Source organism: Mustelus asterias, chromosome 18 (genome assembly GCF_964213995.1).
Source record: "Mustelus asterias chromosome 18, sMusAst1.hap1.1, whole genome shotgun sequence".
NCBI lineage: Eukaryota > Metazoa > Chordata > Chondrichthyes > Carcharhiniformes > Triakidae > Mustelus > Mustelus asterias.
The window spans coordinates 83,019,264-83,044,956 of NC_135818.1; the positions used below are offsets into that span (position 1 = coordinate 83,019,264).

General features: G+C 44.7%; 1 protein-coding gene across 1 annotated transcript in view; it reads right to left on the bottom strand.

The window, feature by feature from the left end:
• The window catches only part of cep128 (centrosomal protein 128), a 323,727-nt gene that overhangs the window by 30,986 nt on the left and 267,048 nt on the right, over positions 1 to 25,693 (bottom strand). Inside the window, exons 18-20 of the mRNA XM_078234447.1 lie at positions 21,242 to 21,303; positions 17,867 to 17,890; positions 9,851 to 9,928 (exon numbers count right to left, since the gene is read on the bottom strand). Coding sequence (XP_078090573.1) covers positions 9,851 to 9,928; positions 17,867 to 17,890; positions 21,242 to 21,303 — 164 coding nt within the window. The remainder of the gene's footprint in view (positions 1 to 9,850; positions 9,929 to 17,866; positions 17,891 to 21,241; positions 21,304 to 25,693) is intronic.

Below are 25,693 nucleotides of genomic sequence, written 5' to 3' on the forward strand. Positions count from 1 at the left end.
CTCCTTAATCCTATTAACCCTGCGCCAATTCGGGCGTGGCTCAGGTAGTAATCCAGAGATTACCACCTTGTTGGTTCTGCTTTTTAATTTGTTCCCTAGCTCTTCGTACTCCCTCTGCAGATCCTTAGTTCCTGTTTTGTCTATGTCATTGGCACCTACATGGACCACGACAACTGGATTTTCACCCTCCCACTCCAAATTCCGCTGCAGCCCAGATGATACATCCTGGACCCGAGCACCAGGCAGGCAACACAACCTACGGTATTCCTTATCCTGGTCACAGAGAACAGTGTCTATGCCCTTAACTACACTATCCCCAATTACTACTACATTTCTCTTTGATTTCTCCGTTGCAGCAGCATCCTGCACCCTGGTACTTCCGACAGTTTGCTCATCCTTCTCGCAGTCATTTTTCCCATCTACACTGGTGGCAAGAACCTCAAATCTGTTGCACAGATTTAAGGGCTGAGGTTCTTGGGACTTTACCTCCCGCAAACTACTTCCTTTCTTCCCCCCACTGCCCGCCTTCTTCCCCCCACTGTCCGCCTCACCCGCAGCCACTCCTTGTTGTCCCTGACCCCCAGCTAAGTTAGTCAGTATAAGGGGCGTGACTTTCTCTTTATATACATTATCCAGATAGCTCTCCCCTTCCCTGATAAGCCTTAGTGTCTGTAGGTCAGAGTCCAGTTCATCTATCTTGAGCTGGAGCTCCTCCAGCAACCAGCACTTACTGCAGACATGGTCCCTGGGGTCCACCTTGGGGTCCACTTGCTCCCACATCATGCAGAAACAGCACATTACATATCCCTCCATACCAATTTACCTTGTATAAGTTGGTGTAATTTAAAAGTGAAACCCTACCCTGCCTCTGCCTGTCCTTGCCGAAGCCCTGTGAGCCAAAGCCCTTACAGTTCACACTCTACTCCCCACTCACTCCGCTACGCTGCCCGCTATATAGTGACTTTTATACTAAAAAAACACACAATCTCCCAGAATCCCCTGCGGCCTATTCCCACTTAAACCCTTGAAAAAAAAACCCGTGAAAAAACGGATGCTTTTCAAAAGCTCCAACACACCCTCTTTCTTAATATCTACATGCTCAAGCTTTTCAGTCCGCTGTAAGTCTGCACTACAACCATCAAGATCCTTTTCCATAGTGAATACTGAAGTAAAGTATTCATTAAGTACCTCTGCTATTTCTTCCGGTTCCATACAAACTTTCCCACCGTCACACTTGATAGGTCCTATTCTTTTGCGTCTTATCCTCTTGCACTTCACATACTACTTCAATACAAATCAATAAATTAAGTTTCAATGGATCCAGCAGCAATAAAACAATTTTTTTATAGTTCTTTCCGTGCTGATGATTTCGGTTGTGTGTGACGAAGAGTGTTATCAGTAAATGTCAAAGCAGGAAACCTCAGCCTTTCAATTCTATGACAAATCTCAATAATCTTATAGGTAACGGGCAAAATGTTCTCTCGTGGAAAGAAGTGCAATCGTGATGGTCTAAAATTGGTCCCAGTAAACTTCAATGCAAACTGCGTTATTTTGTCTGTTGGGCATGTTCATTTGAGCAGAAGTAGATATAATAGTAGAAATTGGTGTTGCTGACAAAAAAAATCTATGAATTTATGAGCAATTTAGAACAAGTAGCTACACGTCAAATTATACAGGGCGATGAACCGCAGCACAACTTTGCACATCACTGTCTGTTTGAACATCAATGCGGAATAGCAGATGGGAAAAGAACGGGAATTTGCAATTCTTCACACTGTGAGTCACCATAGGGAGGGAGAATCGAGCAAAGGGTGAGTGAAAATCAGAGCAATATCGTACATGACTTTGACACACATGTACAAGTGTCTGATGACAGAGCAGCAATAATGGAGGGCTGAGAGCAGAGAACCTGCTTTCTATTAAAAATTCATTCACAGGATGTGGGCATCGCTGGCAAGGCCAGCATTTGTTGCTCATCCCAAATTATCCTTGAGCTGGATAGCTTACTGGGCCATTTCAGAGGACTGTTAAGAGTTAACAACATTGCTGTGGCTCTGGAGTCACACGTAGGCCTGGCCAGGTAAGGGTGGCAGATTTCCTTCCCTGAAGGACATCAGTCCAGAAGGCTTTTGAGACAATTTACAATGGTTTCACAGTTATCATTGGATGTTTAATTCCAGATTTTTATTGAATTCAAGTTGCACCAACTGCCATGGTGGGATCTAAGGGAGCATGGAGTGGCGTGGGGGTGAGTGCGGATTGAGGGGAAATGGGCGAACTGTGAGGGCCTGAGATAGCCTGAGAGGACATGGGATGGTATGGAGGTTGGTGGGGAAGTGAGAAGTGAGGTTTGGGGGCCTTTAAGTTATGTTGGGAGCCAGACTGTTGTGCTAGAGAATCAAGACAGGCCTTCTAATCGTCCTGTCTCCGCACCCAAACTCCTCACGAACCTACCATGGCTCGAAAAATGCACTGCGAATCCGACCGCTCTATGAAATGACAAAAGTCCCGGGCAAAGTCATACATAGGTTGCATGTGCATTTTGGATGGCAATGAAGAGTGCAAGACCAGGTTTTCCTGATCCCACAGGAGAATCCTGCTCCTGACTTCTGAGCATTGTGCTTTTCCTTTTATTATGCATCTGTTGCAGAGTCAACATCAGCTCAAGTCCCATGAATGATGGATCTCAGGTGTCCAAGAGGCACAGAGTTTGCTTCCTTTATAATGACAGAGGTATACACACACGAGCACAGTGCAACATCCGATGGTGTCTGCCGAGTCACAACAGGAATTCTAAATATTAAAATCCAGGTGCTCTGGTAAGATACCACCAGCCAAAGAAAGGAATGAAATTCCACACAGATAGAATAATAGCTATGGGTAATTAAAGGTTTATATTCATTGCCCTCACAGATATTATTGCACCGACAACTCATCCAACTAGCTGGAGGTGACATACCTGATTCATTAATAAGAAAAATTACTTAAAAGGAGAGAGAGTGAGAAAGAGGAACAAACAGATGGCTTGTTATTATAAGTCTTATGATTGCAGCCAATGCCAATAATGAACGGAGATGTCCCAGAAATCATGAAGACAAGTTCCACCCACATTTTCATCAAAACTATCACTAGGCTGATTCCGGGGATGGCGGGACTGATATACAAGGAGAGATCGACTAGGTTAGGATCGTTTTCACTGGAGTTCAGACAAATGAGGGGGAATCTCATGGAGACTTATAAAATTCCAACAGGACTTAACAAGGTCGATGCAGGGAGGATGTTCCCAATGGTGGGGGAGTCCAGAACCAGGGGTCACAGTTTGAGGGTACAGGGTCGACCATTTAGGATAGAGATGAGGAGACATTTCTTCACCCAAAGAATGGTGAGCCTATGGAATTCATTATCACAGGAAGTAGTTGATGCCAAAACATTGAATGTATTCAAGAGGTGGCTGGATATAATACATGGGACAAACGGGATCAAAGATTATGGGGAGAAAACAGGATTAGGCTATTGAGTTGGACGATCAGCCATGATCGTGATGAATGGCGGAGCAAGATCGAAGGGCCGAATGTCCTCCTCCTAGCTTCTATGTTTCTATGTTTCAAAAAGCATCTTCTACTGCAGCAGTGCAAGTTTACTCAGAATAAATGGGGAGACCCAGAGCTGCACTGGTCAGCCAGAGATTAGACTGCTGGAAAGCATTTGCGTAAACATCCAACCAGAAGGCTGCAATTACAGGTGATCACCAAGGCAATAGGCAAGCTGCCCATTCCTGGTATTAGTCTAATAGGATTCTTGAGGTAAAGGAATACTTTTTTAATTCTTATTCATTTGTGGGATATGGGTGTCGCTGATTGACCAACATTTTTGTAAACAAAAAGACACGGCCTGTCCATCTTCTAAAGAAAGTAAGTTTTCAATAAAAGACATTTCCTACAAATATAGAAGTAATGTGACAACCAATTAAACAGAACAGATTCTCGATTGTGTAAAGAACATTTTCCAGAGATGTGGCATTTTCAGGTCAGCAAAGAGGTTTTAATGAACACGAACATGTTTCCAAAAGTGATAAACCATCATCACAATTTTCAAGGCATAGCAGATCGACATGCTGGTTTGAAAGCCTTATTAATAACAACTTCTTCTCTCCCCACTTTACAAGATCAAGTCTGATCTGACACTTTGCTCATGTAGTCCAAATCACTAATCTCTGGATTTTCATGGAACATGCAGTCCATTTTACCCACAGAAAGGGCACAACCTCCTGTTTATAATGTCATAGCAAGAGCCATCCATGAGGAGGATTGATGCCTATACCAACGTACAGTTAGATTCCATTCTTCCAAAGAAGAGGAATGCACCTGGTGCAAAGGAAAAGAATGTGCTTATCATGGAAATGAGTCAACCCAAATTAACTACCTGACTAGTTATGGTAGTTAACTACCTTAGTTAATTACTAAGTAACTTAGGTCAAGAAGAAATGACAGTTATTTATCTCATTAGCTTCAGCTGCTTCCCTCAGGTAATTAAATGAAGACCGAGTCTGCTGCAATGTGTACCTCAGCAAGGTGGGAGACTGACGCACTCTGCGTAAGCACCCAACTTGTTGGAGGATCCTGGACTGGAAGAGGGGATAAGGCTGACGTGCCTGTAAAATGTATCAGAAACAAGCATGACAGGTTAAGGGTAGGTCTCAGAATGGGCAAAGAAACATTCAGATCCACATGTGGACAGTTGGCAGAAAGAAATAAGTTCACCGTCACCAACAACACAACTAACCAAGCTAACCAAAATGGAGGTTGCAGGTTTAAGGATCAAAGGCAGCAGGTTGGTTGAATAGTTTCCATTCTAAGAGAATCAACGTTGCTTTGCACCCACCTGTAAGAACCGCCAGATTTTCGAACTGGTGGCAATTGTTCTAAGACATCGCACAGTTTCATGGCAAGGAGTTGAAATGGAACCCAGATTAAAGAGCTGCAAGTTTTCACAATGTTGGCTGAGGAATACGAAGTGAATGTAACGCGACCACATCACACCAGTTATCAGCCTTCATCAGCCCACAGCATCAAAGTATGTAGACTGACAACCTCACCGCAAACACTCCACGTGCAAAAGCAAATTCACACTTAGAAGGTTTCAGGAGGTTGTGCGCGTGGCACATTGCTGGGGTGGGGTCATGGGAGCTTTTCCTTTGTGGACGGTTGCACCACACCTGATCCAAGTTCTGCCTGCCAAAGAAATGCAAATATGTTCTACTGGTAGGCACAGTTTGATTTTCTGGAACCTGACGAACACAAGTTCACACACAAGTTAAAGGGAAAAATTGAAATGAAGCAACCAAGGGAATGCAACAAAATGGGTTATTGCTGAAAGCTCCAGGGGTGAATTCTGAGGGGAACCTGTCTCATAAAAGTAATGACAGTTGTAACCTTTTCCATTTTAAACAGCACTAAACTGTTACTAGTCCTCTAATAGGTCAAAGCGTACTGCCTACATTTCATCCATTATTGCATTACGGGAAAACTGATGACTGAGATTTATCTTGGCTATATTTTTGGTTGTTGCAATTCTTCATTCAAAATAAAGACTGTTTTATTGGAACGCTTTTCTGGTGGCATCTTGCATTTAATATTAAATGCATCATTCGATGGCAAGCAGCAGTAACTTTGTGGGCCATATGATGGATCCCAAAACTTCTTCTGAGAAACCATTATAGCAGTAGTGAAATAAATGGATGAGAATGTACGGAAATTATAATAGCTATTCCCCCAACGCCATCAATGAGAAGACTGACCTTTAAAACTTCCCGAGGAAATGGAAACATCCATCAACAACACTTACGGATGGCAATTGTCCATCTTGCCAAATTTAAGTGTCGGCTTGACATTTGAGAAAACCAAGTTGTTGGAGAGTCGGTCATTCTGCAATCCATTCCCTTGTTAAAGCTATTCATTTCAGACATGGTGAGTTTCCCCCTCACCCTCGCAATGTTTCAGTTTTGCTGCATTCGCTGCTCCCTTCCCCATCCCACTCCTCTCCCAAAACATTACCCAGCCCTGATTGCTGGCCTCCGCCCTTTGCTCCCAATTTGTATGCAGAGTGGCAGTGGGACACCCCCCCCCAACTGATCACCCCCAGAGGCCCCGCCGCCTTGGCACTGCCCGGTGGGCAGTGTCACGTTGCCCCTTGGGCAGTGCCAGGGAGGCCTCTACCCAGTACATTTGAGGTTGGAGGGAATGTAATGTGTTGCTGGGATTGCTCATTTGTTTAATAAAAATTACACTCAAAGGGAGAAAAATCTTACACAAAAACTAACATTTGATTCAAAACATGCTGAAGCAGAATTGCTGTTTGAAGGATGTTCTTGTTCTCAAGCGCTCTGCCTGAAGGCAGATTTGGTCCACAGTGTACGACCTCCACCGCGAGTTCAATTTTTAAAAACTGCCCTCACTAACTCATCGAGTTGCCAATACAGGATATGACCCATGTGCCTGTATTAATTGCCTCAACTATCTGCCCTCACCCACAGAAGACCCTGATTTCACTGCCAATTTGCACCTCGGAAAGCCAAAGGGAGGCAGAAAGAAGTCGGGTCTGACGGTATTTTTCACCATCAGACCCCCCTTCCACCAGCCGGGAAAAATCCCACCCACGGGTTGAGATTGTGCATTTTCATGCAGTAGAAATAAAGGCACGAGTTAGAATAGTAAATTGGAATCAATACAAACCATCAGAATATCCATCAGCTTTTCTATCACCAACTGAATTATCCTTCAACACTGAAATACGTTTGGAAAAAAGAATGGTGCTATATCATGCCTTGAACCTTTCAGAAATCTCTCAAAGCACTTCACATACAATCAATTACTCTGGAGTGCAGTAACTGTAATGCAGGGAGACTGAACAAACAATGAAAGACAGGTACTTGTGGTACTCGAGAAAGAGTTTCCCTCTCAACGAATGCAATGAGAATGTAGGATCACGCTGACAGCACTGTGTTCCTGCGCTGCACATCAACTCCGAGTTCAAAGTAAAGCCTTCACCTATGTGGTTATCTCTGCGCTGCCACCAGTGTTGGTACGTGGATCATCCACAGCAAAACATGAATGAGGGGCCAGCAATGGCTACACCATTCTTCCTGGACACAAACGGTGTTGCAGCGCAAGAAGCAAGATGTAGGAAATGAACCCCCATGTTTCAGTGGCACACTTTAAAGCATCACCGAAGCAAGGAATCAGAAGGCTTCCTCCACAACAGAACTCTATCCTAAGAATCAGTGCTTTCACAAGAGATGGAAAAGAATCATAGAATCCTTCAGTGCCGAAAAGGCTATTCGATCCATGAACTCTCTGGCAGAGAATCTTACCCAGGCCCTCTCCCCCACCTTATCCCTGTAACCCCACACATTTACCACAATTAATCCATCTAATCTACACATCTTGGGATAGTAAGGGCCAATTTAGCATGGCTATTCCAATTAACCTGCACATCTTTGGACTGTGGGAGGAAACTGGAGCACTCGGAGGAAACCCAGGCAGACATGGGGAGAATGTGCAAACTCCACACAGACAATGACCCAAGGCCGAAATTGAACCTGGGTCCCTGGCGCTGTGAGGCAGCAGCGCTAATCACTGTGGTGAGAAGGAATAAACATAAGGAGAGCCCAACCTTCTGCTCAATATTCTCCTTGTATTGCAAGATAAAATACTAACCTGGTACAAAGAATTTCAATGTCCTGTCCCAGTGGACATTCATAGAGGATGTGAAACTGCAAATGGGCAGGGACGCAAGGTAGGCAGTATCACATCAATTGCCAGTTATATAACACACCTGTTATTCAGTTCTACAAAAGCAAAATACTACAAATGTTGGAAATCTGAAATAAGAACAGAAAATGCCAGGAAAACTCAGCACATCAAACAACATCTTTGGAAAGAAACAGACTTAACGGGGGCAATTCTCCCAGCCTGCTGTGCTGCTTTTGTAGTGCGGGGGCTGGGAGACTCAAGTGGAGGCCGTTTCACAGGCTCCCCCCACCCCGGCACCACAGCCTCCGGCAGCCGGATTTCCGGTGCCATCAGCTCCGCACCAGAAATCGGCGCGGAACTGCATAAATTATGCAAATCTTCATTTAAATCTGTTTTAAATATCGTTAGTGGGGCCCAGGGCTGAAATCTCCAGGCTCACTAGCTCCCCCTGCAAGCCAGGAGTGATTCACTCCAGCAGGGTTTACTGTGGCACCCTACTTGCGGGGAGCTGGCAGCCCGCCCCTCTGCAGGAGTGGAGGGGGGAGGACAATCGAGGTCCCCCAGAGGGTCATGGGTAAGGGGGGTGCCCCCTGGGCATTGCCATCTATCTTGGCAATGCCTGCCGCGCCTCCTTGGCACTGCCCACCGGGCTGCCACTCTGCTTACAGATCAGGAGCAAAGGGAGGCCAGTGATCAGGGCTGGGTGGGAGGAATTGGGAGATTGAGGTGAGCCGGGGGGGGGGGGGGGGGGGGGGGGGGAGTGTTGAGGCATGTTCGGTGGAGGGGGCAACGGTTGGGCCGCGGGGGAGTCGGAGGGCTGACAAAGTGGGGTCACGGGACTGGCCAGCGAATAGGAGGCCTACAGTGTGGAGCCACTGTGCATGCGTCAATCTCGGCGCTGAGAGATCGGCGCGTGTGCAGTGGCCCCCTCAGCGCTATGCTGCCGGCCTCTCAGCAGGAATAGGCCCCACCTCCTGATTTTTCCATGTGATTCATGCCAGTGCACTCTGCAGTGCACAGAGTGTGGGAGATTCATTTTGAAACTCACGCTGAAAAAACTAGCGGGATTTACTCCAGTTTTTACGCTAATTTGACACTTAGAATTTTTTTGGGAGAATCAGCCCCAACATTTCTGGTCGAGGATCTTTCATCAGAACTGAAGATAGAAACTTTCCAATTAGGGGACATGGGGAGGAGAAGGCAGGGAGAAAGATTAAGGAGAAGATCTGTGATAGGGTGGAGGGCAGGGAGATTAAATAACAAAAGATGTTATGATGGAACAGCCAAAGAGGGTGGTTCAAGTGGATTCAAATGGAACTGAATACCAGTTTCTGGAATGTACCTGTCGTCTAAAGCGGTGTTTTACGCCCTGGCAGGTTCATTGTCCTGTTTAGCTTCCTGACCACCTTGGAAGGGGAGAACTTCCTCAAAATCTATTACCTTTCCATCTTTCCTCAGTTCCGATGGAAAGTCATCGACTTGAGAAACCGTTTTCTCTCCACAGATGCTGCGTAATCTGCTGAGTAGCCCCAGGATTTTCTGTTTTTAACTTTTAATCATCCAATTCTGGGAAAGGGTCTTCACCTGAAACAGCAATCCACCGTTTTCTTTTTCAGCGATTGATTTGTTTCCAATGTATTTCTGAGATTTTCTGTTTTTATTCATGGTTATAATTTACTTTTCTGTTGATCCATACTACACAATTCCAAATGCGCCAACTGCAGCCATTCCCATGAAAGGGAAGGTCTAACGAAAGAACACAATATTTTAGCAAATTCACAATCAGTTGATCAAGATCGAGTTGTCCTCCATAAACCAATACTTTATCTTGACTAGCAAACACCCAGGTATTGAGCTAGTACAAAGCACAACATTCTTGACCTCAAGGTTTTAATACATTTTTTGTATCCAAAGAGACTGCTCCTAGGGATAAATGAGTTCCAAATACTTTCAAAATCCACCTCGAAGTTTCACTATGAGAGATTTATTGCTCTAAGCTTTATAACTGCACCATAAAACACCATCAATTTTCAACTCAACACTTCCACATTTTGTGTTATGAAAATGGACCATTAAAACAACTGTTAAAATGTCTTTACCTCCAGGTCCCGGATGCCGTCTAGGATACTCAGCCTCTCTGGCACCGATTCAAGATGGTCCAAAGCCATCCGGGTGCTCTAAATTAAAAAAACAAAGTTCAAACGGGTTTATACTCTCATTCCGTTTCAATCAAAGCATCGAAACCAACACGAATCTGGTTTAACAGCATAAGCAGGTCAATTTTCTCATTAATGGTACACAAGGTCAAAATTCTCCCTAAAAATAGAACACAAGTCAATTTTCTCATTAGTAACTAAACACATGACTCAGTGTTCTCCTTCATTATTGAATGGCGGGGCAGGCTCGAGGGGCTAGATGGCCTACTCCTGCTCCTATTTCTTATAACAATGCATGGTTCTTTTGTTGATGCTGGAGGTGATCTCTAAGCCTTCCACAAGTATTCTAACTGGTAAAAATACTCTCATATTTTCATAAATAAACCTCTTGTTTTGTGCCACATTTCTGTGTTGAAGAGTCAGGGTTGGCGGGGAGAGAGCTGGAAGGGAACAGGATGCAAAAGGCCACTGAGATTACATGGCAAACAGTTATACAACGGTCATTCCCCTTCAACCCTCATCTTTCCAAGATGTGTTGGTTCATGCTGGTCAAAGATGCCATATTCTGGTACCTTGGCAAGGATATCCATTCCTTAGGAGTGAACGTAGGAGTTCCAGTGGAACATTCAATGCTCAATCAGACACTTCACCACCCCTGCAACCCCAACTTCCACAAATCCTATCCTAATGCTTCCCATTTCCAAACCAGGCTTACTGAATAGCAGAAAGGAACAGGCACTTAACTTATTTGTCTCTCACCAATTCAAAAGAACTGAAGCGCACCGTTATATTCCTACACCCTGGTTAATTGTGCTTGTGCACACACTGGAGATCAAATCTCAGGCCTTTTCCATCTGTAGCACGCATTTCCAGAATCAGTGTGCCATGACTCCTGGAGTATCGATGGGCTGAATGGCCTCCTTCTACAATGTGGGGATTCTATGGTTCTATTCCATCACAACTGCAGAACATTACAAAATGGCTGCAAGCTGAGTCTCTGAAGGTCACGACAACATCATTTGCTGCTGATAGCGTGACACATTTTGCCATTGAATTAGAAGAATTGCACACCTGTAATTGCTCGGATTAATATTATTGCTGGTCTACACAGATACTGGACTTTTAGCTCGTAAACATGCCATGTCTAAATACAAACTGGACTTCCAGAGCTATGATATATAAAAGCCGCTATTGCTGGGGCACAGGAGGAAAGCTTTACTATGGAACTAATCGCGCCGTACCTGACCTTGCTCGATCCTGACAGAGTTCCTGAAACGGAAAGTGTGCCAGCTCTCAGTACTCTGATGAGAATATAAAACCAGGTTAATAAGGCCATAAAAAAACTAAAAAAGCAAACAAAGCACTAAGGTTCATCTCTCGAGAGATGGAACTGAAAAGCATTATGTTAAACCTGCATAGAACCTTGGATAGACAACTCTTAAAATACTGTTAACAGTTCTGGTCTGTTTATTACAAAAAGAATATATAGGCAAATGTAGAAATTACTCACTAAAATGGCACCAGAACAGACTATCGGGTAAGGCTGGGGCTGTTTTCTCCAGAAAGGTTAAGATTGAGGGGTGAAATGAGAGAGGCCTTTTGCATTATGAACTGGTTTGACAGGGTAAATATTGATGTCTCCATTTGCATGTGAGACCAGAATGAAAGGGCATTGAGATAAGATGGTCATTAATAATTCTGAAAGAAATTCAGGAGAAAGTTCTTTACCCAAAGAGTCGTTCAAATATGGAACTCGTTACCACAAGCAACAATTGCGGTGAATGGCACACACTGCTGCATTTTAGGGGAAGCTAATAAACAGGGAAGAAAGGAGTAGAAATTATACTGATGAGGTTTGGTGAAAACAAGTGGAAGGAAGGTCATATGGAGAATAAATACTGGCATGGACCTATTGTGCTGTAAATACGAGGTAGCCTTATATAACTATGTATGTAGCACTCAGTTATAAACCTCATGTGTCTATTTACGTTAACTGGCTCCCTGCACTGTATCATTTCAGCAACTAGTTGCAGAAGACATTTACAGATCTCTGTACAGAAAGCAGGAAATGTGGAACAAAACCAGAAAATGTCAGAACCACTCAGTGGGTCAGAGAGCACCTGTGGAGAGAACGCTCGGCCAGTTAATGTTTCAGGTTGGACCCTTCAACAGAATCAACATGATCAACTCGTCAATGCGTCATTTTCCCTTTTCAGTGAGAAGTCTCACAACACCAGGTTAAAGTCCAACAGGTTTATTTGGTATTGCGAGCTTTTGGAGCGCTGCTCCTTTATCAGGTGAGTGAATGAGTGGTGAGTGGCTCCACTCACCTGATGAAGGAGCAGTGCTCCGAAAGCCCGTGATTCCAAATAAACCTGTTGGACTTTAACCTGGTGTTGTGAGACTTCTTACTGTGCCCACCCCAGTCCAACGCTGGCATCGCCATATAATTTTCCCTTTTCGTTAGGGGAGTTTCATAATTTACAGACAGCGCATTGGAGGGCTCCCTTTCAGCCACCTGGTGTATGCTCAGAATGTAATCTGGTGCAAAATTCAGAGTTATGCCACCTCATTCCATAAGCACCAATGGTGTCTCAGTGTGCAGGAAGAAAAAGGCCACTATAGCTGATATAATTTGCATGGTATAACGACATTGAAGTAAGACTTTCACCAATCAACCCGCAGGTTTTCAAAAGTTGTTTGCAAGGAAAACATACAACTCAAAACTTGGATATACATCAACACCAAAAAAAGGCCAGTTTTGCCAAGAAAACTGACAACACACAAAAAGGTGATGAAAGGATACATACCACACCCAAGGAAAGGGCTAGTGTCATCTTGTTTGCGCAGTAAGTTAATAAGCTTTTCAAGCGAAATTTACATTTATACTAGATTACAAAGATCAAAGTGAATTAAACCAGTCTGTCTGAAAGGCTCAGGTCCAAGCATGAATTGCTGACATAGTTGTGGTGATCATATCCGTCCTCATTATTGCATCAAAGTTCAATCAACATGGCACAAGGTACATTTAATAGAGACACCATGGAACTTAAGGTAAGGTATGTGTGACAATGCTAGGCATTTTGTACTGTGGCACAAAAAGGAGCAACTGCAGCGAGAGCAGGTTCTTAAAAATGTGAATCTGTTTGTTTGCTGAAAGGACAGAATAACTTGGAGAAACTGTTGTTACAACCCCTCTGTGAAGACCGATAACTTTCACAGGGATTTAAAACTTCCAGTTAGTAGCTGAAAGAGTGACACAAGATTTCACATTTTAAAAACTTTTACTGAACAAAAACTCAAAAAACGCTATTGACTGAACATGGTTTTCTTTTTGTCGGCAGTTCATACTTTAAACTACAGAGAAGAACTTTTATATTCATCACCCATCTCACTCTCCACTGATTCTGACTCCTTTTAGCAATCAGTTCAGCTTCGCTCCCAGCAGCTAATGGGTTCCCATAAGCAACTTCACAGAGTAGTGACTTCAAGTGACCGTCACTTTCCTCAGTTTTCTAAAAGAGTTTTTTTTAAATCAGCACCTGCAGTAAAGCCTGTTTCGATGATTCTCCATCCCCCCCGCCGGCCATGTCAGAATCCATAGATGGTTTCAGGATGCGTCTCTTTAACTAGAGACCGTCTCCCTCCCACATCTAGCTGTGGTAGGACGCAAAGTCAAGCAGCCTTTTCTTTCGGCTGACCCCACAGAACTGGTGTCTGTCAGTCATCCTCATTTATTTGTAGGAAAGCCTGTAACCTGATCTCAAAAATGGCTTCCCCTGCCTTCTTCCCCATGGCAATGTGAAATTGCCTTGCATCCAGGTAGAAATGCTAATCAGCTATTCTTGATCCCAACTGCCTTTCATCCCAGTAATAAATGGACACTTTACAGCACAACTGTTTACAACCTGATACCTACAGCACCTTTCCGGGACTTTTGAGAACTCAGAGTCAACTCATTGTAAACTCAAAGACTGCTGTCATTGTCTCCACGATGTGGAGTTGCCAGCATTGGACTGGGGTAGGCACAGCAAGTAGTCTCACAACACCAGATTAAAGTCCAACAGGTTGATTTGGTAGCACGAGCTTTCAGAGCACTGCTCCTTCATCAGGTGAGACTACTTACTGTGTCATTGTCTCCAAGCATAAATACCTTCCACCATCTCCTCAGTAAAACAATGCACGTCTTTCTTTGATCTCCACCAATCAAATAAACCAGACAATTGTAACACTGTACTGGAGTGCAAATGGGGAAGGCACAGGATTCCTATTCCAAAATTAAAAGCTTACTTCAACAATCACCCCGTTTGGGCGGCACGGTGGCACAGTGGTTAGCACTGCTGCCTCTTTGCGCCAGGGACCCAAGTTCAATTCCTGGCTCGGGTCACTGTGTGTGTGGAGTTTGCATGTTCTCGCCGTGAAGATGAAGATGAAGGCATGTAAAATCGCCGGCTCCAACGCACACCTCCCTGCATTGTCCGCCCGTTTTGAGCAAGAGGTCAGCGAGAGCATGCCCTCCACCCTGGATGAACCTGTATCTGGGGTCACCATTGTAGATGTGAGAGCAGCTTTTTCGAAGGTCAACCCACGGAAAGTGACTTACCCGGGTACCCGGATGGGGTACCCGGACGAGGACTCAGATCCTGCACGGATCAGCTGGCAGGGGTATTCGCAGACATCTTCAACCTCTCTTTACAACAATCTGAGGTCCTTATCTGCTTCAAGAAGACGACCATCATCCAGGTACCAAAGAAAAACCAAGTGCCTTCATGCCTATCATCCAGTGGCTCCGACATCCATCATTATGAAGTGCTTCGAAAGGTTAGTCATGGTACGAATCAATTCCAGCCTCCCGGACTGCCTGGATCCACTACAGTTTGCCTACCGTCGCAACGGGTCCACAGCAGATGCCATCTCTCAATCCTAGAACACGTAGATAACAAAGACTCCTATGTCAGACTCCTATTTATTGACTACAGCTCAGCCTTCAACACCATTATTCCTACGAAACTCATCTCCAAACTCCGTGGCCTGGGCCTCGGCTCCTCCCTCTGCGACTGGATCCTAGATGTCCTCGCGCACAAACCACGATCAGTAAGGAGAGACAACAACACCTCCTCCACGATCATCCTCAACATTGGTGCCCCACAAGGCTGTGTTCTCAGCCCCTACTATACTCCTTATACACCTATGACTGTGGCGCCAAATTCCCCTCCAACTCGATTTTCAAGTTTGCTGACGACACCACTGTAGTGGGTCGGATCTCAAACAATGACAACACAGAGTACAGGAATGAGATAGAGAATCTGGTGAACTGGTGCGGCGACAATAATCTCTCCCTCAATGTCAATAAAATGATTAGCTTCAGGAAGCGTAAAGGAGAACATGCCCCTGTCTACATCAATAGGGACGAAGTAAAAAGGGTCGAGAGCTTCAGGTTTTTAGGTGTCCAGATCACCAACAACCTGTCCTGGTCCCCCCCCCACGCCGACACTATAGTTAAGAAAGCCCACCAACGCCTCTACTTTCTCAGAAGGCTAAGGAAGTTTGGCATGTCAGCTACTACTCTCACCAACTTTTACAGATGCACCACAGAAGGCATTCTTTCTGGTTGTATCACAGCTTGGTATGGCTCCTGCTCTGCCCCAACACCGCAAGAAACTACAAACGATCATGAATGTAGCCCAATCCATCACGCAAACCAGCCTCCCATCCATCTATCTGCACTTCCCGCTGCCTCGGCAAAGCAGCCAGCATAATTAAGGACCCCACGCACCCTGGACATTTTCTCTTCCACCGTCTCCCATCGGGGAAAAAAAACAAAAGTCTGAGGGCACGTACCAACTGACTCAAGAACAGCTTCTTCCCTGCTGCTGTCAGACTTTTGAATGGACCTGCCTTGCGTTAAGTTGATCTTTCTCTACACCCCAGCTATGACTGTAACACGACATTCTGCACTCTCTCCTTTCTTTCTCTATGAACAGTATACTTTGTCTGTATAGCGTGCAAGAAACAATACTTTTCACTGTATGTTAATACATGTGACAATAATAAATCAAATCAAAGTGTCTGCGAGGGTTTCTTCTGAATGCTCCAGTTTCCTCTCAGTCCAAAGGTGTGGGGGTTAGGTTGATTGGCCATGCTAAATTGGCCCTTAGTGTCAGGGGAACTAGGAGGGTAAATGGGGTTACATGGATAGGACCTGCGTGGGATTGTGGTCGGTACAGACTCGATGGGCCAAATAGCCTCGTTCTGCACTGGAGGGATTCTATGGGAACAGCTCAGCACTGCTTCGATCTGAGCTGGGGAAGAAGTTAAGAGCAGATCTGGAGGTGGGCAGGCGCTCGCATGGACTGAAGGACTTTCATTCAGCTAACATTAAACAAAAGATTTCCTCTTTATTTCAGCTAATTGGGAGATGTGAGGTTGGGCAAGATGTCAGAATAGATGGCAATAGTCTGGAGTCAAAGGTGTTGGCAAAGAACTAGGCCAGGCCATCAGCACAAATACAAAAATATTCTCGCATTGATGGGTGATGTCATCAAAAGGACAGCTTTAAATGGCAACAATATGTATTTCTAATCAGTACTTCAGCACTGTAAACGTCCCAAAGCAGATCGCTGATGCAAAGATTGACCCACAACCATAGTTCACGGAGTAGGGTAGTCAAAGGCAATGTCTGACAGGTAGGTTTAAGCTGGAGAGACACAATAAGGCAAAAGGGTTGATAGGGTTCTGGAGTGAATAAGTTTTAAGTTTAAGTTTATTCATCATTGTCACAAGTAGGCTTACATTAACACTGCAATGAAGTTACTGTGGAAATCCCCTAGTCGCCACACTCCAGCACCAGTTTGGGTACACTGAGGGAGAATTTAGCACCTAACCAGCACATCTTTCAGACTTGTGGGAGGAAACCGGAGCACCCGGAGGAAACCCACGCAGACACGGGGAGGACGTGCACAGACAGTGACCCAAGCCCGGAATTGAACCCGGGTCCCTGGCGCTGTGAGGCGGCAGTGCTAACCACTGTGCCACCATAGCCAACATGGCTAAAGGTTTTTTTTTAAACCACTAATGGGGATGGGGGCATTGCAAATAAGAGACTCACGGCATTATATTTTCTTCCGAGTTAGACTGATGGTTTCGGATATCAAGTTTCTTCGCAGTGTATTGCAAATTCTATTTGGTGCCAAACTGAAGCAAGTTACTCTTAAACATTACTGAACTATCACTCAACAATCCGCATTAACTGCACACCTGCACTAGCCCTCTGCCCACTGCAGTGATTAACTTTATATCAGAAACAGTTAAACTAAATAATTTAATGTCAATATTCACATGTACTTTGAGGTTGTCTAATTTAGAATTATTATGATGTTTGATTAGATTCTGTTTCAGTTCACATTCCGCTCAGTAAAGAGAGCATTTAAGGTAATTGGCAAAAATAAAAACAGGCGGATGGAAGGATGAGATTTTGTTTCACTTCAGTGTGTTGTGATGATCTGGAACGCCTGGCTTGAATGAATGGCGAATGAATGGTAACTTTCAAAAAGGAATTGGATATATACTTTAATAAGTTGCAGGGCTGTGGGGAACAGTGGAAATAAGTGGATAACTCGTGCAAAGAGCCAGCACAGACACAATGGGCTGAATGGTCTTTTTCTGTGCCGTAAGATTCCACGATATGGCAGAGAAGAGTTTCGTACAATACTGGCTTGAGTTCCAAGCTCCCATTTCTGCTTATCTTAAAAGACACTGTTCCATTGCACCAGCCAACATTGCTGGTCTTCAAATAGTTGAACTACCCTTCTACAATCGGAATGGTGTATGAATGGTGTTAAATTACATGGCTGACTCTATTGAGGGTTATTGTACATGACAGTCAATTCTAAACAGAGGTACAGTAAAATAAAAGCTCTGTGTACACAACACAAAGAGTTTCCACAAAGAATTACTCACACTTTCCAAGTCCGCAATCCGATCCTGCATAAAACGAAACAAAAATGCAAATCAACCTACAAACTCTTCAATAACTGTCAGGCACTAACACTGATCCATCAGACAGACCTTTACAACTCAAATTAAAACAAGCACAGTGGAAATTCACTGCAGTTCTGTCAACATCTTTAAAAGAGAAAACATAAGTTAAATCTTTCAGATATATTGGGGTTATCATAAAATCATAGAATCCCTCCAGTGCAGGAGGTCGTCATTCAGCCCATTGAATCTGCACCAACTCTCTGGTAGAGTACCTTACCCAGGCCCTCTCCCCTGCCCTAATCCTGTAACCCCACACATTTTCTATGGCTAATCCACCTAACCTACACATCTCGGGACACTAAGGGGCAATTTTACCATGGCCAATCCACCTAACCTGCACAGCTTTGGACTATAGGAGGAAACTGGAGCACCTGAAGGAAGCCCACGCAGACACGGGGAGAATGTGCAAACTCCACACAGTCACCCAAGACCAGAATCAAACCCGGGTCCCTGGCGCTGTGAGGCAGCAGTGCTAACCACCGTGCCACCATCTCGCCTTGCGTTGTCACAATCAGGAACACACTGCCTGAAAGGGTGGCAAAAGAGGAAGTTCAATTGTAACTTTCAAAGCAGAACTGCTTTGCTCCTTTGCTCATGTACTCACATGAAAAGTATAACTTTGCAGGATTATAGCAAAATGTTATACTAACTGGATTGCACAATAAGCTGAATGACTTCTTCCTGTGCTGTATGATTCTACATAGAGTCTTCCTACTCAGAACTTAGTCACGGCAGGAGATGCCCAAGAAGAAAGCAAAAGTACTTTAGGGTTCAAAGCATCCCTGGAGGGGTCAAGTTGGTCCCTGGCTTGTGACCAACCAAAATGGAGAAGGCTCATCCAGGAATGCATTAAACACATCAGTTCCTCTCAATAAATATGAGATGAAACTTGCATTTGTATAGTGCCCGTAATGTATAAAAGTTGCTTCAGATAAAAGAGAACAAGGCTAAACAACATTGCACGTGAAAAAAAGCATATTGCCTTTCAGAAAAGTATGGAACAGAAACAGAAACAGAACAGCTTTGTCAGACAGAACTTACAGTTCAACTCAAATCTCTAACTGAAATAGTTAGAAGTAGACATTAACAGACAATTTAGAGTGCATAAAATATAAATGCACTATAACGCGTGAGAGAGAGAGATATTTCCATTGATTTATATTTTAAATTACAGATAAGGAGTTATGCCAATGAGTATGGCTCCCTCAGCCTATATCTTCAAACTGGGCCACTATCTGGTTGGTAAGGGATGGGAAGGAAAGTATACAAGAATATCAACTTCAGATCAGAGCCCATTCTAGGACAGCCTGGAAAGCTGCAAAGCCTGAACAGAATCAATGGAGTTTACTGCGAACAAACAGCTACATTTTCATTCTATCTGTTAAAGAAGAAGAAAACACCAGACCATTGGTGGAGCTGCAACACCTTTGGTTGTTTGGGGTTTGCAGGGCTCACCACTGTGCCACCGTGCTGCACCTTTGGGGCGGCACTGTGGCAAGCACTGCTGCTTCACAGCGCCAGGGACCTGGGTTCAATTTTGGACTCGGGTCACTGTCTGTGTGGAGTTTGCACGTTCTCCCCCGTGTCTACATGGGTTTCCTCCGGGTGCCCCGGTTTCCTCCCACACTCCAAAAACGTACGGGTCAGATGGATTGGCCATGCTATTTTGCACCTTCGTGTCAGGGGAACTAGCTAGGGTAAATACATGGGGATAGGGCCTGGGTGGGATTGTGGTCGGTGCAAACTTGATGGGCCAAATGGCCTCCTTCTGTACTGTAGGGATTCTATGATTGGTTAGGCCACAGCTAGAGTACTGTGTGCAGATCTGGAATCCACATTATAGGAGGGGATGTGATAGCACTGGAACAGGTGCAGAGGAGATTTACCAGGATGTTGCCTGGGCTGGAGAGTTTTAGTTATGAAGGGAGATTGGATAGACTGGGGTTATTTTCCTCAGGGCAGAGGAGACTGAAGGGCGGGGTGGGGCGGGGCAGGGGGTGGGGGGGGGGGGCGGAGAGACATGATTGAGATGTATGAAATTGAAGGTCAGTGGTAGAATAGACAGGAAGAAACATTTCCCCTTGGTGGAGCGATCAATGACTGGGGGCATAGATTTAAAGTAAGGGGCAGGAGGTTTAGAGGGGATGTGAGGAAAAGCCCTTTCACACAGAGGGTGGTGGGAGTCTGGAACTCTGTGTCCGAAAGGGTGGTGGAAGCCTCATAACATTAAAGAAACATTTAGACACTGGCATAAAATTTTCACCATGGTCCAAGGAACATAGGAGTAAATCAAGGATGGATATGTGTAATATCTATATTAAATGACGTAGGAAAATCAGGGACCTGGTGATATTTTGATCACATTTACACAGTTTATGGAGAAATGATTCCTGACTTTCCTTTCAGTGACAACATCTTTTGTTTTTTTATTTGTTGATGGGATGTTGGCATCGCTTGCAAGACCAAGGACCTGGGTTCAATTCTGGCCTCGGGTCACTGTCTGTGTGGAGGTTGCACGTTCTCCCCCGTGTCTGCATGGGTTTCCTCCGGGTGCTCTGGTTTCCTCCCACACTCCCATCCCTAACTCCCTTTGAGAATGTAGTGATGAGCCACTGCAGTACACATGGTGCAGGTACACCCAAAGTGCTGTTTTAAGGAGGGAGTTCCAAGATTTTGATCCAGCAACAGTAAAGGAAGGATGATATAGTTTGAAGGCAGTGTGAGAGTTGGAGGGAAACTTGCAGGTGGTGCGTTTGCAGGCATCTGCTCCCCTTGTCCTTCTAGGCAGGAGGGGTCATGGGTTTGGGAAGTGCAGTGTCAAGGAGCCTTGGCAAGTTAGTACAGTTCATCTTGTAGATGGTACACACTGCTGCCACAATGCATCGGTGGTGGAGAAAGTGAGTGTTTAAGGTGCTGGTTAAGGTGCCTTTCCAGTGGGCTGCTTTGCCTTGGGAGTTTTTTTGGGCTGCTCAGGCTGTAGTTGAGTACACACAAAGTTAGAAGAAAATGGAATATTTGCATTACCTTTGATTTAAATTAAACAACACTGTTACCTTCAAGATGTTTTCCCCCGCCGCCACTACTTAAGGACAGCATGAGCAATGACAGTAAAAAGCAGTTTTGCTGATGTTACTGAAATGGTCTACATTGATCTGTAACATGAAAAGCAGCTCCCCAGAGATGGTGGAAGCATACATCGCGAAACAGACACGCTTCATGCACCCCCATATACTGCACCACCTTCCCATTTATACAAAATGTCACTTCCTGATTACCAGAAAAAGTTATACTCACGTCATATCGTACCTGCAAAGCTCTCATCTCTTCATCCTTCTGACACATCTTTTGCAGTAATTCTGTTAAAGGAGAATACATAAACCAAAATTAATTTAGAATATCAAGGAGATACAACCATTTATTCTCACTGAGAACAAATCTGTCATGACTTACGTAATTGTTACATTTGAGCTCATCAATCCATATCCTAACTGATGCCAAGAATTGGATTTTAATTTATAAATGTGACGTTATCCACTTTTGGTGGCAACCACAGGAAGGAAGATTATTATCTGAATGGTGGCAGTTTAGGAAAAGGGGAAGTGCAACATGACCCGGGTGTCATGGTGGAACAGTCACTGAAGGTTGGCATGCAGGTACAGCAGGCGGTGAGGAAAGCTAATGGCATGCTGGCCTTCATAGCAAGAGGATTTGAGTATCGGAGTGAGGAGTCTTGCTGCAGTGATACCAGGCCTTGGTATTGTGTGCAGCATTGGTCTCCTAGTCTGAGGAAGGACATTCTTGCTATTGAGGGAGTCCAGCGGAGATTCACCAGACTGATTCCTGGAATGACAGGACTCACCTATGAAGAGAGACTGGATCGACTGGGCTTGTACTCACTGGAATTTAGAAGAATGAGAGGAGATCTCAGAGAAACATATAAAACCCTGATGGGACTGGACAGGCTAGATGTGGGAAGAATGTTCCCGATGTTGGGGAAGTGCAGAATTTGGGGTCACAGTCTAAGAATAAGGGGTAAGCCATTCAGGACTGAGATGAGGAAAAACTTCTAGACAATTGAGAGCCTGTGAAATTCTCTATCGCAGAAAGCTGTTGGGGCCAGTTCGTTAGATATGTTCAAGAGGGAGCTGGACGTGGCCCTTGTGGCTAAAGGGATCATGGGGTTTGGAGAGAAAGCGGGAGTGAGATACTGAAAGTGCATGATCAGCCATGATCATATTGAATGGTGGTGCAGGCTCAAAGGGCTGACTAGCCTAATCCTGCACCCATTTTCTATGTTTACAGGTCACCATGATCCCTGCCTCCTCCCAGCTAAATGGTTGGGTTGTGGGGGAAGCACACCCACGATCCTAATGGCCACAACAATTTAAACTGGCAGCATCATTAATTGCTATAAGGTGAGACCTTCAACCCTTTCTGAGGAGGAAGTCTGATTTGGAGCCAATCGGCATCTCCGTAGCCCCAGTAGCACCAATGGGTAGCCATTGGTGGAACTACAAGCAGTTTCCAATGCTGAGGTGCCCAGACTGACAAGTAAGTGTCTGGGGGTCACGGTGACAGATTGAATGGGGATGGGGGGGGGGGGGGGGGGGGTGAATTCAGGAGGTCACAGGAGGGTTAAAGAGAGGGGTAACCTTGGGGAGTCAGGTGCCTCCAATGGCCCCAGGGGGCTCACAAGGAGGTTCCCCCTCCCTGACCCCTTGTCCAACCCCAGTCCATGTGACTAAAGATATCAGGCTTCTCACATGGCTGAATCCCTGACGACTGATAAGATACCAGCAGAGGTGGAATGAAGCCTTTAAGTGATCACTAGCTGGCCACTTAGATGTTTTAAAAAGATTACTGCTTATTCTTCTGAACTCCAACGAGGATTGGCCCAACCTGCTCAAACTTTCCTCAAAAGACAAACCACTTCATCCCAGGGATCAGCTCAGTGAACCTTCTCTGAACTGCTCCCAATGCATGAAAGAGAAGGAGCTTTAATTTATAAAGCAGCTTATCATGTCCTCATTACACTTCAAAGTGCTGCCCAACCAATAAATTGCTTTTGAATTATAGTCAGTGTTTATACAGGCAAGCGCAGCAGCCAAAAGTAAAGCAAGGAATGAGCAATTAATCAGTTATTGATGCTGGAGATTGAAGGATGTGTTGTGGTGCCTTTAAGAAATACATTTATATCACACTTCGTGTAAGGGATATGTTTAAAATTCAGCTCTGTTTTAAAGGTTCACAGTTTGTATAGGAAAACCTTTAATTTAGTATCCGGAAGAACAAGGTAAGTGCTCATTTTAGACCTGGAGGGTTTGCTTAACCAGAGCTAATGCATTTGTGTTTACTTAGGTTCCCCCTGGGTTTTCAGAGTAGAGCTTTGATTAGGTTGATTGACAGAGACAGTCATGTGGTTAATGGGAGGAGCTAAGCTTGCAGGAAAGATAGAGTTTCAGATTCTGCCTGAAGAAAGCAGTGTCTCCCTCTCTCTCCAGAGGTGAATTGAAAGCTCCCGGACTGTTAACCTAAGACAAGCAATCTACTTATACATGTTTTGCGAACTAATTTTAAAGAGAGGTTTGAGTTGATAAGAGAAGCATTGCTTGATTGGAACTCAGTGATAGGTTAGCAGCTAAGAATTGTATATTGTCATGTTTAAGTATTGTTCAATTGTTAAACGTTAAGCTAATTCATTTGTTATAGTTAAATTGTGTTTTTAAATAAAGTTTGTTTTGATAAAAGCTTCTCAGTTTGTCAGTAGAATCGCACCTGGAGTGAAACCTCTTATCTTCACACTAATACTAAAACAGAAAATTGTTGGGGTCTTGTCTGGCTTCGTAAGATACCTTGGGGTTTCTGATCTAGTACCTTCACAGTATGTTGACCAGGACACAGGGAAAACATTGAATGGCACCAAGGGGGTTTTAGCATTCAGGCAGACAAGACGTCAGTTTAGTATCTTGCACATAAGTTAATACCTTTGACAATGCAGAATTGAAATGTCCGTACGCACATTCACAAACCTGCGCACAACACGCACACACCTACTGATTTAAAGCTGGCATATTGCCACTGGTTTCTGATGCGCCGGTCTTCCGACAATCAGCAATATCACCGAAGTTAATTACCAGGTTCACTGAGGCTGCAGCCACGGAAGACTACTTTTTTCTTGCTATCAACCAATGCAGGTCTTACTTTGGAGTTGTCGCCTACTACACGTGTCCCACATGTTAGAATCCAGTAGCACCAGCAAGGCACAAAATCAATAGAACAACCACCACGGTAGCACTAGTGTGCCTCTCCAGGTCAACGAACCATCATCTGTTGCTAGCATGCTCACCTCTGAGTCAGAGGCTAATCTGATTTGAACATAAACCCCACATTCCTGCCTATTCCCAATAACCTTTCACCCCGTTGTTTATCAAGAATCTATCTGGTTCTGCCTTAAAAAATCCATCGCCTTTTGAGGAAGAGAGTTGCAAAGATTCATAACACCTCAGAAAAAATTTCTACTCATCGCTGTCTTAAATGAGCCACCCCTTAGATTCTCCCCGAAGAGAGGACATCCTCGCTACACCAATCCTGTCAACACTCCTCAGGATCTTAAAGGTTTCAATCAAGTCACCTCTTACTCTTCTAAACTCCAGTTAATACAAGCCTAACCTGTCCAACTCTTCCTCATAAAACAACCAAATTCAAGCTGTGATTACGCTTCACACGAACCATCTCCCACTTTACTTCATCGCAAATTATCTGCATACCCTTCTATTCACCTCTCTCGCATACTTAGAATCTTAGAAATCTTAGAATCTGAGAGACCCTACAGCACGGAAAGAGACCATTCGGCCCATCGAGTCTGCACCGACCACAATCCCACCCAGGCCCTATCCCCATATCCTTACATATTTACCCACTAATCCCTCTAACCTACGCATCCCAGGACACTAAGGGCAATTTTTTAGCATGGCCAATCAACCTAACCCGCACATCTTTGGACTGTGGGAGGAAACCGGAGCACCCGGACGAAACCCATGCAGACACGAGGAGAATGTGCAAACTCCACACAGGCAGTGACCCAAGCCGGGAATCGAACCCAGATCCCTGGAGCTGAGAGGCAGCAGTGCTAACCACTGTGCTACCGTGCTACCCCTACTTACAGTTCTGGTATCATTTAAAATTCATTATGGAGCTTAAGTCAAAGGATACAGTTTTGCCTAAAATCCCATACACTCACCTACTTGCCCCTTTAATACATCGATGATATTCACCTGAACAGTCCATGTGTTAGTGAGTTCCACTTTCTAACCATTTCCTGGCCAAAGAGGTTTCTCCTAAATTCATAGAATCCTACAGTGCAGAAGGAGGCCATTCAACCCATCGAGTCCACACCGACTACAATCCCACCCAGGCCCTATTTACCCTAGCTAGTCCCCTGATACTAAGGGGCAATTTAGCATGGCCAATCTGCTTAACCCACACATCTATGGAGTGTGGGAGGAAACCGGAGCACCCAGAAGAAACCCACGTAGACACGGGGAGAACGTGCAAACTCCACACACACACTGATCCAAGCCGGGAATCCAATCCGGGTCCCTGGTGCTGTGAGGCAGCAATGGCAGCCCCTAATTCCTGATTAGAATTATTAGTGACTATTTTATATTTATGGCTACTAGTTATGGACTTACCCACAAGTGAAAAACATCTCCTCTAGATGTACCCCAGTAACCCCTACTTAATTTT